This window comes from Pomacea canaliculata, linkage group LG11 (assembly GCF_003073045.1).
Source record: "Pomacea canaliculata isolate SZHN2017 linkage group LG11, ASM307304v1, whole genome shotgun sequence".
NCBI lineage: Eukaryota > Metazoa > Mollusca > Gastropoda > Architaenioglossa > Ampullariidae > Pomacea > Pomacea canaliculata.
The window spans coordinates 21845799-21865433 of record NC_037600.1 but is presented as its reverse complement, the minus strand read 5'-3'; the positions used below and the strand labels follow the sequence as shown (position 1 = coordinate 21865433).

General features: G+C 39.0%; 2 protein-coding genes across 2 annotated transcripts in view; one reads left to right on the top strand and one right to left on the bottom strand.

The window, feature by feature from the left end:
- The first annotated feature begins 81 nt into the window (after positions 1-81).
- Positions 82-2379, top strand: LOC112575673 (phospholipid phosphatase 6-like). Its single transcript, XM_025257649.1, has 2 exons — positions 82-441; positions 861-2379. Exons 1-2 carry the CDS (start codon positions 141-143, stop codon positions 1238-1240), a joined length of 681 nt encoding a protein of 226 aa, XP_025113434.1. The 5' UTR covers positions 82-140; the 3' UTR covers positions 1241-2379.
- Positions 2380-4622: 2243 nt separating this feature from the next.
- The window catches only part of LOC112575187 (nuclear pore complex protein Nup214-like), a 52906-nt gene continuing 37893 nt past the window's right edge, over positions 4623-19635 (bottom strand). The window contains exons 18-27 of the mRNA XM_025256852.1: positions 19145-19443; positions 17927-18224; positions 15726-17217; positions 15216-15275; positions 14725-14900; positions 12228-12380; positions 11487-11664; positions 10892-11058; positions 6225-6246; positions 4623-5147 (exon numbers count right to left, since the gene is read on the bottom strand). Coding sequence (XP_025112637.1) covers positions 5114-5147; positions 6225-6246; positions 10892-11058; positions 11487-11664; positions 12228-12380; positions 14725-14900; positions 15216-15275; positions 15726-17217; positions 17927-18224; positions 19145-19443 — 2879 coding nt within the window. The 3' untranslated portion in view covers positions 4623-5113. The remainder of the gene's footprint in view (positions 5148-6224; positions 6247-10891; positions 11059-11486; positions 11665-12227; positions 12381-14724; positions 14901-15215; positions 15276-15725; positions 17218-17926; positions 18225-19144; positions 19444-19635) is intronic.

Below are 19635 nucleotides of genomic sequence, written 5' to 3'. Positions count from 1 at the left end.
TGTTGTACCTAACATTTATTGAATTTACACTACTTATTCTTGAGTTACTAAATAGATATATTTGGATAGAGAGTATTTTTCCAAACGAAACAAGGTTACTTCCCCTGTTATGAGGAGACAAAGTTGAAATCTCGATCACAATGCGGAAAAGACACCCCGGTCACATCAAACATGCATCAAACGAAAAGTTCCAAGATACACACAGCATTGCCAGAGGATTCCTTTGGCAGTTATGGGAAGATTTCTTAATTCTTGATGAAGAAATGACGGCATCCATGAGTGTATGTGCCCACAAGGATTCAGCGTGTGCAAGTCTTCGGCCACTCATGAAACTCATCGAAATCAGCTTTCATGGGGTTATTTGGCTTGCTGGAACCGTGACTGCTTTTTTGATCTCGCACAGAGTTCAAGACATTGAAGTAATCGTTAATTTATTATTTGGTAAGGGTCACGTCTTTGGTCTCTGCACGTCATAGATAAAATGTTACCTAAATTGTGTGGCGCATTTCCTATGACTTAGGAAAGTTAGGGGTTAGAATGAAATGGACCTTAAACTTTAAATCTGTATTTTAATAAACTGTTAACATTTTAATGATGCAACTGTTTCTCCACAATTTTAGGACATATACAAAATATTTTTATTGAAATTACCTCTTTCAGGTTATAACTGAATTGCCCTCTAGGGATTAATAAAGTATTATCTTATCTTAATATTTCTGTAACATCATCGGTGTGGGTCAGGCATATTTTCAGTGAATTATTGCATTATTGAAAATGGTTAAGAGCATGAAGATATTTAAAAATAAACGATTCTGTACAAAGATAATAATGTAATCATTTTTCTTATATTTCTTTTCCAGCACTACTGTTCGACTTAATTATTGTTGGTTTGACAAAAATGATTTTTCGTCGTTCTCGACCTCTGCAGAACAGGATGGACATGTTTGCAACAGTTTCAGTGGACAAGTTTTCTTTTCCTTCTGGTCACGCCACACGTGCTGCACTAGTTGCCATGTTCTTTACAAGAAACATTGTTTCTTTGCCATATGTGCCATTTATTATATTATTTTGCACATGTGTTGGAGTTTCTCGAATTTTGCTTGGTCGGCATCATATCATTGACGTTCTCCTTGGATATGTTATTGGAGTGCTTGAGTATGTGATATACTCACATTTTTGGTTATCTGGACTTGTCCTGGAAGAATGGCTTGATGACTACTTTGGACATGTACATCTGTGAGAAGATAATCATGTGATAGCAACCAGTTTATTATTGCAGCAAGTTTTATGTAATTGCCAATTTTTGTACATAATTGCTATATAGTAAATTTTGACAGTTGTGGCAAATAAAGGACCATAGCTGTAAGAATGTAAATGATAATGTGAGTTGTACATTCTGTCTTCAGATTTCCATGCCTCCTAACAAAAATCACCATTGCAATATTTCAAAATGTTTTGGAAGTGTGAAAAGGTTTTCTAAAATAACACACAGTTTATTATCTCATGTAATGCATCTTTATTAGAGGATGGTTGTTTTGAGCAGCAAGGGTTTGTTAATCCATTGCTTGGTAACATCCATCCACATTTTGTGCGATATCTGCCAAGGGAAACCAAAGCATGCAAGTTCCTTCTCTTCGATGGAGACCTGATGTATGGCATAAACCTTTCGACTTTCCATCTCTTCGCATAAAGGACTAATTTGTAGTATCATTGCTTTATCACAATGACATATTGAATATATAAGACATGCACATAACCCATTTGCATTTGGCCAGTGCAAAGAATGATGAGCTCAAGCAAATGGTTAATGGCTGAATATTTCAGATGTTAATTCTTGAACACCTTAGTCTGCCACATCTATTTGACACAGAAATCACATTTGTCTTTAGAACATCATGCTTAAAAATGCATTTTAATTCCTTTTCTTGATTATATGAGAACTTACTTTACATATTACGTTTCTTTCAAAAGCACACAGGAACCAACCTAGAAAAACTCGATAGAAGTTTTCTAATGATGAGTGCCACAAGTTCAAGGTCTGCCTACTGAGCAAGGGAACTAATGGCATGTGTTTCCCCCCCACTTCTTTATTTAATACTTTTGTGTTCCGTCCAATAAGTATTAGAAGTACATGTATGCATGCACTAAAATCATCCTCCATCAGTATGACAACATTCCCTTGTGTATGAAATGTTTAAAGAATTTTTGATTGGAAAGAAATCACTGTACACATGAAACTGAATATCTACAAGTTTTTTGTTAAATTCAGATATCTGTAGTCTGTGGAATCAATGTAACAGAAATGAAATAAATGGCAGTCATTTTAGCCTCTATAGGTTTTATGATACAGGCTTTTACTAATAAACTATTTGAAAATTGTTTTACTTGTTCGTAATAATTCAGACTTTTAAAAGTGCAGAGAAGATGCGTGCAAATATTTTATCTTTAAATTTAATGTATTAGTCTTCATTGAGAATCACCTTGCATAGGGGTGTATACGTATTTATCATTTATTTCTTAATCTAGGAAGAACAGATGCTGTTGACGTGTTACTCACACGGGCACTTGGCCATGCTGTTGGAGTGGTACTGATATCTTCAGTACTGGAGAAGGCAGCAATGAGGCGGAGCTTTTGTGACTGAGAAGTCCAGGTTCAGTCTTGTCGACAGTGATGACAGATAACAAGTGCAGCAATGCCCAGCTAAACGATTTGCTGATGTTTGTGTTAGGAAATATGATGGCAGTGCTCTGATGGTCTAAAGATGGATCCATCTTCATGGAGTAGCCGGACTCTACACGAGATGTACATTCATTTTCGCCGCAGCACCGAACTGTAAAAAGAGCCCACAGAGGCCAACGCCACAGACCGCAACTTCGACATCGTCTGACTGCTTATGATGACGGTCTGCCTAAGGAGTCGGATAGATATTATGTATCGACGGCACACATCTGCTTGTCTTCTTCATCACTCGAAGCTCTGCACTCTTCGACTCTAAACGCTCTTCTCCATCTTCTCCGCTACACCTCCTTGTCGCACTTTTTTAACGCTCGATCTGTCTCATCCAACCAACATCACAGACGAGAACTGAGATCACGGAGTTTTATGCTATTGACTGAAACGTGGCCCAGAGATGGTGGCGATGAGAGTGTCTGTTGATGTAACCCAGGTAACTACAGTATACAATAATTACCACATGACAGTCACAGATTTGGGATTGCTGTGATATTTAAAACATCTCTCGCATCGACCTTGCATTTGGCACTGATCTCCCTTTTGTACACTCTGTAGTTGAATTTGTTAATGCAAGACTTTCATTGCCAGATAGAGAAGTTCATCTTATGTGTTTATATAGACCACCACCCAACACCACAAGCAAATTGACTAATATGTTTCTGTCAGAGTTTCATGATCTGCTTGACCACTGCAACAGGCTCAGTGGCATACCCGTGATCGCAGGTGACTTCAATGTCCATTTTGATGAAAATAACCATCTGTATACCAAAAAGGATCACGGACCTAATTGATATCTTCCACAATTGACCCAGTCACCGAGTCCGCTCACGTAAAAAAAATCATATCTTGGATTGGGTAGTATACAGACCTGCTGGTCATGTCATACACATGGCGACTGTGTCAAATATGTTCTCTTCACATCGTTATTGTGTGCGGTTTGATCAGTCAGCCAGTCGCCCAGCACTGACATCAGTGTCTTGCCCTCTGCGGTGTCTTCGTGACATGGACATGTCTACGTTTCGTGATGACTTGGGAACTGAACTGGCCCTCTGCCTCCAACTTCTCCTGACAGGTTTACAGCCGTTCTCCACTCTGTGCTGGTAGCCCATGGTCCTAATGTGTGTACCCAAGTTCACCCCAACAAACACGCACCATTGTACCAGTATTTGTGTTGAGCTGCGGAAAGCTAAAGCGGAGCATCGACAAGTTGAGAGGTTGTGGTTTAGGTCTGAGTTGACTGTCCTTAAACAGATGCTAAATGCTGCCAAGAGTGCTGTCATCCACTTTGTTTATTTGGCCAAAACTGAACTCCTGTCATCAGTACTTGTTCGTCGAGTAGCAGCCTGTTTAGGACATGCTCCACCTGTTGTGCCACATCAACAGGCCACAACTGCCCACGGTCATTGCACCTGCTTTACTGCCTGAGGCTTTCAGTGAGTTTTTGTCCACAAGATTCCTGACATCCAGGCTAAACTTGATCAACTGCCTGTGCACCCTTCAGCTCTTGCTAACCACAATCTGGCAAAGTCATTAATGGTCTGCGCACAGAGTGTCATCTATCTTGTTCGTGATGCTGCAGGTTACGTTTACATTATTATTACTTTAGAACTGCTTTTCTCAACATTTTACTTGTGACGTCTCCCAGACGAAAAATGGTATGTCCGCACCCCCCCACCCCCCCCGCTAGCTAGGAGATCGATAATTTCACTAATACCGATATGAGACATGAGAAACTTTTTGAAAAATGACTGCATTGGCACTACCAAAGCCCAACAGGTCAAGAACCGCAGCTTTAGAAATAGCAAAGACCTTGTCCTCTCACTGTATATCTGTTTGTGATGTTAGTTCTGCAGTTACTATGCATTTACTGAAAGTACAAAAACACAGCTTCATTTTGGTCTTTGGCTATCTTTATTTCATAAGATGATGTAAACTGTAAACACTGAGCAACATTACTGCCCTCACTTTTGCTCAAAACAAACCACCTAAAATAACCAAATTTATATCCTAGGATATGTGACATCTACAAAGCATAGTCTTCTGTCACGTCAGTTAATTATTATGCAACATTTCCTACTTGCAAGAAAAAGCGTGATAATTGTACCAATAGACATGTATCTGACTCCAGCTTTCTAAAAAAAAAACCCAACATTTTATCTCAACAATGCTGAGATGCTCACTCAAAAACAGATGAAATGAAGACCAGTGTGAGTCCATAATGCTACTTTCCTTCTGTGTATTCAGCAGCAGTTGCACATCCTCTAGCTCAGCCAATGTCCTCAAACATCCATTTAACAAAAGATCCTTACTTTGTAAAGTCCCCTGCTAACTTTGTCCAAAGATTTTGACACAGAAAAAAAAATGGTGTGGTCCTTGTCACTATCCTCTGTAGGCACTAAAAGAGGGGCTGGACCTGAAAGATGCAACAAAGAATTTGTACAGACAAACCCATGATGTTCAGTCTTTCACACCCTCATTAATTAACATTTAGTCTTTTCAACCCACAAGGTTTTTATTGATTGGTCTTTCACATCCACAACGTTTAACTTCTGACTCACTATTCTTAACTTCCTCAATGACCATCATTATCCACGGATAAACTGCTGATGTGTCATAATTTCATCCCAGCTATATCATATGAAGCTATAACCTATTGAAGCATTACAATCTCATTTTAGCTGAAACCCACAACACAAGATTGTTTGCATTTCCTACTTATTTTTTTTTAAATTGCTTTTTTGGTCATTCAGTAGGAACGATGCAAGGTACAGGAATTCTAGACAACTGATTGTGCATATGAATGCAGAGATTCTCTAGTTCAGACCTGGGCAAAGGCTGACCTGCGGGCCGGATCCGGCCCGCCTCCTGTCTATGACCGGCCCGACCGCTGGCCCACCCGCCAGTATATATACTATATATACAGTATTGGGTAAAACTGAGTTAACTATATTAGTCCGGCCCTCTAAAACCATCCCAATTTCTCATGCGGCCCCTTGGGAAAATTAATTGCCCACCCCTGCTCTAGTTGAATGATCTTCCTGAAACTACAAAAAAAAAAAAAAAATGCCATACTTCTTCTGTAAGAACAGCTACAGAATGCTCACAATTATTGCTCCCCCTTCTAGATATGGCATTTGAAAACATCATGATTGTGTCAAAGGTTTACTCAAGCATAAAACCTAGCTCACATCTGCTACATGGTTATTTATAAACTGCCAGTATATAACTTATTAAAATATAACAAATTATCAACTATCAACTAATGTCATGAACAAAACATTATTCAGATTCAGATGGACAAAGGCTATCTTACAAATGAATCAAACACCCCAGCCCACTAAAAAAATAATTCTGCACTTAAATTAGTTTTTTAAGTCCTACATGAAGATTATACCAACAATCATTTTTTGTCATGAATATTCATGATAAATTACCTATCGGAATAAAACATCTTTCTTATCAAAGACTGATGGAAAACACCAAAACTTACCCAAAGGTGGTGCTCCCAAAACCTAAAATTAATAAAAAAAAAGAAAAAAAAAAAGAATGGCAATTTTAAAATAAGTTTTTCTGCATACATTGTGAAGGTGAAGTAAAACAGAATTAAATGAGTGAAAGAGAAAGGATTCAAAAGAATGACAACACTAGCATAAACATCCTTTCCTGAGCCTTTTTGTTTGCTCTCCTCTCTGTAAAGATAATAAATGCAACAGTCTGCCAAGTTAACAAGTATTTTCTAAATGTCAGCTTTGGGGAAATCATAGATCTAGATTTTGATATCTTTGTTTTATTCTCAGTGAACATGTCTTTCTTGGCTAAAAGCACATACCAGTTTCACAGGGTTCCCAGGGATCAGGGATGGTGCCAAGTAAGGACTTTATAAGGACCTTATAAGGACCTTTCATGCATTCGTAAGGACCTAAGTGACAGTCATCAATGCTTAAGTTTTTCTCTTGTGTGGTCGGAAAGATGTATTATTTATGAATCTGTGGTCTTCTCTATGTTCTCAAATACATGTATTTCTAGTAATAAATAATCAAAGAGTTAATTTTGATGCCTGTCTGCCATACTTAGATTAGATAACTTAAAAAGTGTCCTTAGCGCGCTGATAACATACACCATTAATGTTCCAAGTTTTCTAGAAATCTAAGTAATAATAATTACAAAACCTGAAAGCCATTCTTTGGTGTAATACAAAAGTCAGTTCATGTCTCTCTCTCGCACACACTCTAACGGGAAGAGAGAGAGAAATAGAGCTATGCACAGTAGTACTAGAAGATCAAGGTTCAAGAAAGAGTAAGTTTCTAAAGACCTTTTGAAAAAAGAGCGTTTTTTGCGAATACGGAAGGGCAACTAGTGTTGTACAGATGTGTAGACCAAACATTTTCTTGTGACAAGGAATGCCAAGGCTTGGAGGATCAGATGAGGAATGAAAAGAGTTTGATCCTAATGCTAAACCAAAGATAGCATGAGTCGAAACTGTCAAGCATTACAGCCCATTTATTTTTGTTAACCTTGAGATATTATTTAAGCATTCTTATTATACATACATGTAACACATGCAAACATATACTTATACATAAACAGCATGATATACTAATACACATAAGATTAAGATTACAAAATGACAAAGCAATCCATCTACTATAAGCAAAAGTTTCATTGATGAAGTTCAATTCTTTGTCACCCCTACAGTTTTACCAATAGTAAACAATACAATTTTGTTTACATAACCTAATTTCCTCTAAATAGTTCTGTTTTTTTTTTTTAACATATTCCATTGCAAGCATGTACAGAATTGTGCAGGCTTATTTAAAACTGAAATAAACATTAATTCTGAATGTCACAATTCAACACCTTTTAATTTCTTCCTGTAATCTATCAATGTCTGACTGAATCTTTGTTATCTCATTCTTCTTGTCTTTGGCTAACAAACGCATGTTGTTAGATCTTTCAATAAGTGAAAAACTTTTTTGCTCTTCAGCCTGGAAACTATGTCTGTCAGCCAGTTCCAGCAGGTGTCGTTCTTCGGCACTGGTGGTCTTTAGCCTTTTTGTGAGTATTACCAGCTCATCTCCTAATCTCTTTCTGTGGACCTGCTTTTCTTCTGTTTCCTTCTGCTGCTTCTGCTCAGAGAGGTAACGTTGATACCTGCCATAGGCACTAGAAGCGGATATCATCAGTGGTTTGGAGATCTCAACATTTTCCACCCTTCCCACACTGTGAATATGATCAAGAATTACTCTGCGTTCTTTTAGTGCAGTCTGGCTAAGATTGTCAGCTACTGTTTCTTTGTTGAATGAAAATCCTCTTTCCACTGTAGCTTGACCATGAGAGAGTAGGAGTAACTGTCTGACAACAGACCACAACACCTGAAACTCTGCTTTTCCAGCAAGGGCATCATAAAACCAACTATCCAGTCTTTGTGTCATAGGGTCAAAAGCCTTACTACCACACTCACCTGCAGAACTGTCAAGAAAATTACGGAACTCTGACAATACCTTGTCACAAGTCATATCATCAAACCTTTTCACACCTTGGCAATACAACAAAACCTGTTTCATTTTTTGTATTGATTTGTCTTTTTCCCCCATGGTCTTTGGGTTTAAGAAAGTTATGTTTCTCACTAGGGTGTACTTCAGTGGAGATTTATCCTGCAATTTTAGAACAACTGCTTTCAAAAAATCTCGGCATTCAGCTCTGAAGGCCATGACAGTTCCATTGTTTACTGATGACTGTTTCTTAGCTACAGCCAGTAGTCTATCAACCCTGAAGCCAAGTTCTATCATGTTCAGATTGACATGGTTAGAACTGTTGCATATATCAACCTGCACAAGTTGGAGGGCAGTTTCACATTTATTAAGTACATTTGACTTGACAAATTTGTGCATCAAATTTTTCATAATGTCATGTAAGTCTAAACAAAGGAAAGGAAGAAGAGGCTGATCAGCTTGGTATTTTCTCAAAAAAGGTTCAAGTATACTGGCAATTAAACTAAAGAAAGCCAGACGACATGAAAGCAAAGGGGTAGATAAGACTCCAGCTTTTACAATATCAAAAGATTTGTTCTTTGGCAATGTTATTTTTTTCTCCATTGCAGCTTTGACAAATGTTTCCAAGTCTGGAAGCATAACAATTGCTTTTTCAGCAACAGAATTGTTTTCAAGCCATCGGTGAGCACAGAACTTGGCTGGAAAAGATGTGGAACCAGTTACTTTTATATGATCTTCTCTTCTGGCTGGGCTGTCTCTGAACAAGATATAAGCAGATGTAAGAAATGACTCAAGCTCCCATTGAGAAGCCTCGCATCCAAGCCTAAATGCATTGTGCATAACATGGAGTCCACAGCTGCCCACATTTAACAAACCAACATTGTGATTGGTAATCATGTCGTTATTAATTTTCTCAAGAAGGTTTAGGTTTACAGAAGGTCCATCCATCGAAATTTGAAGTAAATTAGCTTGCTTGAAGTTTGATTCGCTAATTACCTTACTGAACTTTTGTTGAAGGTCTATGGACGCGGAATGACCCAAAAATTCCGAGGTCAGGTAATGAGTCGTTACAGAATTGTCACTCCAGTAACGAACATGGAAATCCAGCTGTTTAGTTTGAGTCTTATGGTTAGAAGATTCATCAAACAAAAGAACATACTCAGGCGACGAATTTACACAGTCCAGAAGCAATTTCGAAAGGTGAGGAGCAAGCCCAAATAAAGTTAGATAACTGGCTTTTGTTTGACCGCACTTAAATTCTGCAGCTACTTGGCTGTCTGGAAACATAAGTCGAAACAGTTCAGCAGACTTTTCAGCAGATCTGAAACTGTAGTGTGATTCCACAATCTTGAGAGTCCACAGGATCTCTGCCTTCAATCGTTCATTGCTCATCACGAAACCTATTCAAAGAAAACATTTAAGTTACCATTATGTTTGTAAACATTATGTTCTGTCTGAATAAAAGACAGGTTTCAAAAAGCAATAATTAATGACATGATAATATAAATAACAGTAAACTAAGTTAAAGTATAAAGATGGCAGCATAGTTGAAAATGAAAGTTATTTTCAGCTAACTGATTTAGCTTTAATGTTAAATTGTTTGATTTTAAAAATACAAAAAATAATGTATTTGCTGGTAAAATAAGATAATAAGCATACATTATTAATGGTACTTTCTTTTTAATCTTTCCTGATCAGATGCCAAACATTTTTAGTCATCAGATCAATTTTCTGCAGCGAAGCTGTAGTTAAGTAAGATTCGTGATTGCATAAAACTCTATTTGTAGTTCGAATCGTGAGAAAATGAAAATCTCAACTTTTTAAATTAAATAATTCTTTGCTATTTACTGATCTTTAAGCTATTGGCTTTACCGTAAATTAGACGATAGGCTTAATAAAGTGTGGAAAAAACCGCAAAATGTTATGCACGCTTTAATTTAATGTGTTTTTCTAAGTACCCACATCGTTAACTAAATGAATCGCTAAAGATAAATAATTGTCAACTTACTGGACACACTTGCAGAGCTGGTCGGTGCCGTCTGATTTTGAGCGGGCTGTGGATGTTCTCGATGACGAAAGTAATCAGTTACACAAAAGCGTGCATCTTTCAAAAATACTTTTAGTTGCCTTTGGTGTCTTTCGGTAACCATGTGCTTTTTCAGAACACTTTCGCCCATTGATGAAAGATTCAGAGATAGTTTGCAGGCAGCACATCGTGCCAAATGTTTATCGCTCGAGTCTTTTATTAACCAATCTTTATACTTGTCTTCCTTTAGCCACTTCTCCTGAAAAGAGCACTTCCCCGGCATCTTTCAAATTGTTAAGCAGACAAAGAAATGTGGTCGACACGACGAGAGTGAACTCGCGAAAGGCCGAAACGGACGTTCCCGCCACGAGCGAGACTGGGTAGTCATGTGATTAAAATAGCAATGCGGCGAAAAATCTTTGGTATTTTGTCGACTCCGAAAATAAATTTGTGGTAATATTTTATCGATATAAGGACTTGTAAGGGTCACAGAGAAAATGTAAGGACCTGTGTGCGAATTTGTAAGGACCGCATGGCAAATATAAGGACTTATAAGGCCTTACGGCGAAAATTCAATATGTAAGGACTTATAAGGACCTTGTAAGGACCTGGGAACCCTGGTTTCAGAAAAACCCTCACCTGACTGATTTCCACCAAATCCTGGGCTTTGACTGCCAAATGCTCCTGTTCCAGTTTGGCCTGCTAAAGAGCCAAACCCTCCTGCACCTGTGTGAGACAGAGTGCCGAAGGATGGTGTCTCTGAGGACTGTGCAAGGCTTCCAAATACGCCACTGCTTGAACCGAAGCTAAAAGAAACGATATAGGAAAATGCCGATTGAAAAACTTTATCTTAAAAAAAAGAAAATAGTCTCCTAAGATGTTACTTATGGCTGGCAAACAGAAACAAATATTTTTATTTCTCTATGTTTTAAGCAAACATTTAAATTCATTATTAAAAAATCCACATCATAACATTTGCAAAGGAATAATGGTAACTTATACTACAGTTTTTATCTTTTTCTATAGTTAAACCCTGTAGCTTGCTATCACTGCTACCCAAAGTATGGTGACAATTGAGGTGAACTAATTTAAAGCCAAATAATGAAGCAACTTACAAACATTTCAAATTAAAATTATTTTCAACTTCATTTTAATTTAAACCATCAAGCACACGTAGCATGCATGCATCAACAGGGATGCTCTTTCAAAGTGACTAGTTTGCGAGTGCTCTTACCCTCCAAACCCACTACTTGCAGTTGCAGTTGAACCAAAGCCACCAGAAAAGCCTGCAGAACTGCTGAATGTTGGTGATGATCCAAAACTGCTTCCAGCACCAAATGCTGGGGCAGTGGCAAAGCTGGGACTGCTCCCAAAAGATGGAGGATTACCAAAGGCAGGTCCAGAGCCAAAACCTTCAGATAAGCATATATTCATTTGATAATTGTTTAAACATTAGTCAGGAGGCATGCACAGAAGAATACAAGCTGACACAATCTTTAAACCTGAAAGTTTCATGCCCAGCTCCTCAGTTAATATCACTGTCCTAACAAAGTACACATCCATGTCAACATAAAGCTTACATCACTCCATCACACAACAAATTTTAACAAAATAAAGATGGGCCAAGATAATCAAGAACACATCATCATTATCAACCTATCAATGTTCATAATCTACATTCACCAAATGGTACTTCCAATATTCTTTGCATGTTACTATAGTTTGTATTCTTTCCACTGATCAGCTGTACTGTAACATAAATGGTGAGTGCATTCACACAAGAGTGTGGTGCAGTACACATAATTTCCTGACATCAACATCAGCAACAACAGTACCAGTAACTGGTGGTTGCTAGCCAAAATTATGTGTACGAACAGAGTATAATGAGGATGGCAGAATAGTGGCAAAACTTATGAAAGGAACACTCAGCTAGATGTTGGTTGAGTAATGCAAAACCCATGGAGGGTATATTCACCTTCTGTGCTGGATGTTGGCTGAGAAACAGCAAATCCCATTGCAGCTACACTCCCAGAACCAGTGCTGAAAGAGGTGCCCGAAAAGATACTGCCTGAAGTGGCCTGCGTACTTGCAGAGCCGAATCCTGTCGTCTCTTGTTTCCCGAACAATGCTGAAAAAAAAAAAAAAATCAATTAAATTTCACATTCTATCACAATATGATAATAATGAGACTGATTATGTTACAGCAGACCTTTCACTTCAAAATCAATTCTATTTGACTTTTTGGCTTTCTTTGATGAGCCTGGCCATGGTAGAGACTGACAACAGTAAAAGAACCACAGTGCTCCCTTGATGTTTACTTGCCCTAGCTGTCTCTCTTCTCTTTTCACCCCTCTCTACCCACACCCCCATATCTTGAGATGTTTCTGTTTTTAAAAAAATTTCATCTTTTGATGGAGCTATTTCCTTTTTGCACCATCAAAAACCAACACAAAGACAGAAATTCATGCCAGCTACTTACACATAACTTATTTACATATACTTGTTATAGAAAATATAGGTGTCGCATAACATTCCACACTTTTATATCTTAAGGTAGGCTGTTCACACAATGGCGCTTTATACAGATGACGTCACGATTTAGCTGCGCAAGGGCTTCTGGGAATGCAACGCGGACAAATATATTCCCCACATGTACTACACCAGTGTTTGCAGCGAATGCTTTGCTGTGCAGTTTATTGTTCAAAAAAAACAAAACGTGAACGTGTAAAAATGCGGTTTTGATTTTTTATTTTTCACTGTTTACTATGAAGCAGAACAGTACTTGTAACCTATAATATTAATTACTACACAGATTTATTTACAATGCTTTTCTGTCATACGCCCTAGGATGAATTGATAAGTTGACCATCAGTTTAACACCAAAAATTCTTTTCAGTCTGTTTTTGGTAAAAATACTCCCACATTTCTGTCTTTGACCAATCTATGTGGTACATTAGCATTTCACTTGCTTTTAAATACATAAGCTACTCTGAAAATTTACCAAACAGCATCCAAGAAAAACCATTTGGGAGGCAACACAACTGAGGCTTAGGGGGATAGTTCTACTGAGAAGCATGAACTTTTTCAGTCTTTCATTAAAGCTTTCTTCTACATGAATTCTTGCCTTTGCTACCCTCCTTGTATCCATCTCCTGTTCTGCAGACAGGCTAGCTCGCTTACCTAGAAATGCAGGGATTTTTATAGCAGCCTGTCTTGACAAAAGCAAATCCTACACTTTAAACCCTTTGTCCACAAGCAAAACATCTCCTTGTTCAATGTGTTGTAGAATGCCACATTTCTCAAATATATCAACATCACTAACACTTCCCTCATACAGATCTGAGACAAAACATGCAGCACCTTTAGGGGTGACTGCAATCAGTCCTTTCATTGTAGTGTGGTGCTTGTAAGAGGAATACACATTGCCTTGCTGCCCATAATCCCTGGGTGTCTGACAAAAGAATTCTGTGCAGTCTACAGAGCATCTGACATTTTTAAACTGTCTAAACACTCTTGGCAAAGATGTTTTAACTATATCTTTTGTTGGTAACATAGGGACATTCATAGACTTGAAGTGTAGGAACATAAACTGAATCCATGTGATAAAAATTTGCTCACTAACGATTCAGATGTGTCAAACATGTAGGCAATCATTTTCAGTGAAAGTCCTTTTCGCAGCCTCAGAAGTATAATGAACAGTTCCTCTTTGGGGTAAAACGCCTAGATGGACCAGTTTTCTTCTCTTTTGTCCCATTGATAATGTGCAGTTTGGTCGCCACGTTGCGCTGGAGCCTTCCTTTTACGTCCCTGTCACTTTTGTGTTTCCTCGTCTGTAAGTGGTTCGTCGCTCTCAGATGTTGGTCCTTTTCCACCAAGAAAATGCAGAGAGCAGATAAATGTGTTCCTAGTTATTTTCTCCACATTTTGGAAATCAGATCGCCCACATAAAAACTGCCAGCGCTTTGCTTTCTCAGTCTTTAACTTGGCCTGCTCTCTTTCCCACTGGGTCACTTTGTCACTGGTCTTACCAGGCTTTGGAAATGGAATAAAAAATGTCCCCTCCGGTAACTGCTCTGGATATCTGGAGTCCGATTTACATAAACCCCAACAGCAGCATTTGATTTCTCCTGTTTTCAGCATTGTTTCAGAGATTAATAGCAAAAATGTCGCTTTTTGTCAGTCGCCATAGCGTAAACAGAACAATGTGCAGTGTTTGTCTGCAAAGCAATCCCATGATGCTCTGCTGCATGACGTCACAATCTATTTTTAGTAACTCAAGAAAGCGCTATTGTCCATTCCCTGTGTCTCACCAGGCTGTTCACACAACTGTCCACTCCCTAACATGTATAATCATGCTGTTCACACAACTGTTCACTCCCTGGTGTCTAAACAAACAGTTCACAAATATGTCCACACTTTAAGTTGATAAATCTAGGAGCCAAAGTATTCACCAGTGCACAGACAATACTTACATGGATTATTGGAGGATGTACCGAAAGCCTGAGTGCCTCCAAATACATTTTGTTTAGCCTTCTCCTCACTTGGCTTGGCTCCCAGACCAAACAGTCCACCACTGCCCCCAAAAAGACCACTGACACTGTTGGTTGTGTCCCCTTTTGAAACAGCAGGCTGGCCAAAGACACTGGTGCTAGCAGGCAAGGACCACACAGCAGAACGTCATCATCATGTACTAGACTTTAAGGCAGATATTCACCAGCTCAAAATTTACCTGGGCCTTCATATGTATGTATATTTTACAAATACACAATATCTCTAGTAATACCAAAAAGATCACATTGAAGAATTTTTTGGATAGCTGCCAACACAGATCAGATAACCAGCCAAAAGTTTGAAGTGTAATGTGCTATGCATATCTTTTACTTCGGAAATCATTTGTGCACTGCTGTTTTTACCCAGAATATACTAGCTCTGATTCTCACCCGCATTCACTGCAAACATTTACCTTGACCCAAAACCAGATCCAGTTCCTTGAGAAAACCCAGTAACTCCACTCTGTCCAAACCTTTCAAGAAAAGACAAACTGATTAATATAAGATTTTGAAGTTTTGCATCAATGTCTAACACTATCACTGATTAACACAAGATAGCAGCGAGAAAAAAAAACAATTTACTCTAGTTTTTAAAAGTGGCTGAAGGTTCCTCACAGATCTATCTGGCTTCAATATGACTAATTAGAATTAGTAACTGGATATCGCAAGGCTGACGCTTTAACTGATCTTTCACATATGTCTCAAAGAAAGCTTAATGTCCTGAAGTGATACTTATGATATACTGAACAGCCTCTCACTGTTGAACAGTACATTAAATAGCCCTGTAGCTAGGCAGTACCTTGACCTTAGCCTTGTCATAGTTAAGAAGTACATATTACATAGCTTTGTCATAGTTAAGCAGCTTTGTCACAATTAAGAAGTACATGTTACATAACCTTGTCATAGTTAAGCAGCATATTTACCCTGATGGACTCTGCCCAAATGATGGCCCAGAGCCAAAAGCAGGTTTGCCAAAGCCTCCAAATGTAGACTGAGAAAACCCAAAAGTTGCTCCCGAAGATGAGGCTGCTGAAGCTGTAGCACCTCCAAAAATGGATCCTCCAGGAGATGCTGCTGAAGTTGACCCAAAGATGGATGTTGGTGATGCACCATCACCAAAAGCTGGTCTGGACCCACTGCCAGTAGCAGATGTTGGTGTTCTAAAAACAGAATTCGTGGAAGCAGACGCAGCAGATGTTGATGTTCCAAAAATAGATGTGGTGGAGGCTACTGAGCCAGAGGATGGTGTCTCAAAACCAGTGATTGGTGCAGCTGTTCCGGATGTTCCAAAAATAGAACTTGTGGGATTACCAGCTGATGGTGTTCCAAATACACTTGATGTTGCTGTCCCAGGTGCAGATGTTCCAAAAATAGAACCAGTAGGAGCTGTTGGCCCCGAAGAAGTTCCAAAAACGTTGCCAGATGAAGCTGGCTCAGATGCTGAATTTCCAAAAACAGAATTGGTAGAGGATGGCCCAGATGTAGATATACCAAAAATAGAGGTGTTGGAAACTTGCCCAGCACCTGATATGCCAAACAGGGAAGACATTGAGGCACCTGTCTCTGAAGCTGGTGCCCCAAAAACTGAAGCAACAGACGTTGCCTGTTCCTGAGTGGATGTTCCATCGATGGATGAAGCAGATGTAGTTGCTCCACAGGATGAAGTACCAAAGTTGAAACCGCTTGAGGCAGTTGACCCAGCAGTTTCGGACTGTGTTCTTCCAGATGATGAAGAAGTGGTTGATGGTACAAAGCTAGTTTTGCTAGATAATTCCTGAATGGCTGGAGCGGAGTCTTGTGTTTCAAATGACAAAGAAACAGAAGGAGTGGAAACAGAAACAAATGCTTGTTTTTCTCCTAGAAGTGATGACGATGACACAGAAACTAAGGTGGCTGAGGGGAAACAATCTGCTATGGTTGATGAAGAAGAAGCTGATTCTGAACTAGGTGACACTACAGTGTTGGTAGACATGGCAAACAGACCTTTAGTTGCCCCAGATGATTCAGCTTGTTGGCCGCCACACGAAGATAATAAAACAGCTGAGGTAACAGCTGAGGTAACAGCTGTCACAGTGCTTGACCCAGCTGTTGTTCCCAATGCACTGGCAATGTCTGCTGCTGAGCTGAATAATGGTGGTCGCATTGCTGAGGGTTGTTCCCCAGCATCAGCCAGTGCTCCGAAGGATGGTACATTGCTACTAAACAGAGAGGTACCACTGCCAAACACTGAGCTTGGAGTGGTTGTGGCTGCATTGGTTAGTCCAGCCATGGATATGACACTCTTGCTGAATATGTGCCCAGAGGAACTTGTGATGTTTGCTGTGCTTGCCAACGTTGCTATGGCTAATGGAGGTTTTTGAAGGATTCCTGCTGTGTTTGAGGTAGGTAGGGACAAGACAGCAGAAGCAAGAGAAGCTGCAAACGTAATAATACTGCCACTGTAAATAAAATTCTCATGCCAGATAAGAATGTTGTTTATACTTGCGAAACGAACAAAACAAACATTTATTACCAGCCAAACAGAATGTGGTGACAAAGAAGCTTTCTCTCTGATGTGATTATGGGGAAATGTATTGCCATCTATGTGACCTGCTTTATAGTCAAGCATGCTAACCATAAGGGCTATGCTGTGATCTGCTCCATAGTTGAGGGCATTAACCACTAAGCTATGCTGCCTCCCCATCTATGTGACCATATTCTCTATAAAGTACATCACTGCCTATGTATGCTCTCAATGGTGCATCAGGTGGGAAGGAGAGTGCCATGTTCCTGACCATACTAGGAAGGGACGTGTCATGTTCTGGCATGTATTCTAGGAAATCCTGGCCATTTATCCTTCCCAGCTTGCACTTAGCTATCATCTGTACCTTCAAGAAGTTGTCAGCATGTGGTAAACTGCTTCAACAGGCAGGCCAAAGCATTTGTTAATCTGTTAAGTCATTTGTTAATTTGTTAAGTCATTTCTGCATGCACAAATAAAATGTGCTAAGAGTTAAGCTTCAAAAAAAGAGAAGTTGAACCTGCAGTAACAATGCCCTCATCTTGCAGATGCTCATATTGCAAGCACATTTATATTCCAGAACTACCGACATATGCAAATAGTTTAAAAAAAAAAAAGTCTCACCTGCAGTGACAGTGCCCTCGTCTTGTGGGTACTCATACTCATCACCAAACCCAGCTTCCTCTTCATCGTCTTCATCCTCTTCTTCATCATCTTCTTCATATCCATATTCATCGTTATCATCTGTCTCACCATCATTTAATTCAGTTTCTGTAGCACTCTCCTGTAGCTCTTTCTTGGGGTCAGTTGCAGCACTGTCAACTGATGCTGTTTGCACTCGGCTGGATTCAAAAGATGAGACAGGAAGTGGCACCTGGGTCGGTGCTGGCATCGCTGCCCCAGATACTGGCTTTGTTGCAGGCTGTTGAAGTAAACAAAACCCTGTGATGTGATGTGATGTAAAACTTGTGATAAAACAAACAAAATAAAGCAAAAGCTTAAACACTTTTTTTCTTCTTTTTTTTTTGTAGAGCGAAACCTCAGTGCTGAAAGTTCCATCATATAAGTTCCTGCTACAAGAAATCAAAGGTTTCAGTGAGTCTGCTACTGGACCTACTCGGTACCGCTATCAGAAACGAGGGTTTTAAAATTAGATAAACATAAGAAAATCTAATTCTGATAAAACATGATATGTAAGCATATCCAAAGCACTAGGAAGGCTGAATGTGAAAAGGAAATCTATATTAAATAAAAGCACTTCATTTTCTTGTATAACCCTAGCTTTTATTTTATTCAGCAGTTATTAGATAATTACTGTTTACCTTCTTTTTAAATTATGCTGACCCATTTGTTTTACAGATATACAGGTGTTATAAAGTGTGTAAAATTTGAAGAAACATTATTTAGCGAAAGCGGCTAAGTAGGAGTCCACTCAAATGTTTCCATAAAAATAATGGAAATACAGCTCCCATGACTGAAGTATTTGTTATCAGAACCATTTTCTGAAACAAGGTAAATCTGTATACCCACATCAAAATGACAAACAAAAAACTTTTTAAAGGAATAAAGAATGCACATAATAAAGAATCCTGCTTGGTTTAAACTGATGAAATAATATTTATACAATTTACTTATGGTCAAAGTGAGAATTTACACAGAAGACAAAAATCCTTAAATAATGAGAGATATTTCACACATCCTTACTCAAGAGTTTGTGATAAGAACAAGTGCTGACGCAATGATTTATAAAAAGCAATAAAAGACATCAACTTCTACATCCAATTCTCTTATGCCTGTGCTAATTTTGCAGAAACAATACAGTTGTAAAGAAATCCATCTTACGGCAAACACTGCACCATTATTACTGCCCAAGCCCAGGGAAGCCTCAGTCAATAATAATTTAGTTCCACCCATAGGAGATGTCCATGTGGATGCCAATTGGGGTACAGTCAGTGAAGTCATGTTAGCTCCAGGCTTGAAAAATGCCACTCCTGAAAATACTGTTGGAGTCTCCTCAGATCTGGGTTCTCTGGTTGCTGGCAGGGAAAGTGCTGGCGTGGAGCTGAACCTGGGGGGTGGGACTGAAGCATCCATAAAGGTGGAATCAGGGACACAGGTCAGGGTTCTACCTGTAGCTCCATCTGGAGACAGAAAACAAGCAGATGAGACTGAAGTATAACACACTACACTTACACAAGCATAACACTACATTTACAAGCATGACACTCCACTAACAAGTGTAACATGCTACACTTACAAACATGAAACACTACACTTACAAGCATAACAGTACACTTACATGCATGACACTACACTAAACATTGTCACAAACC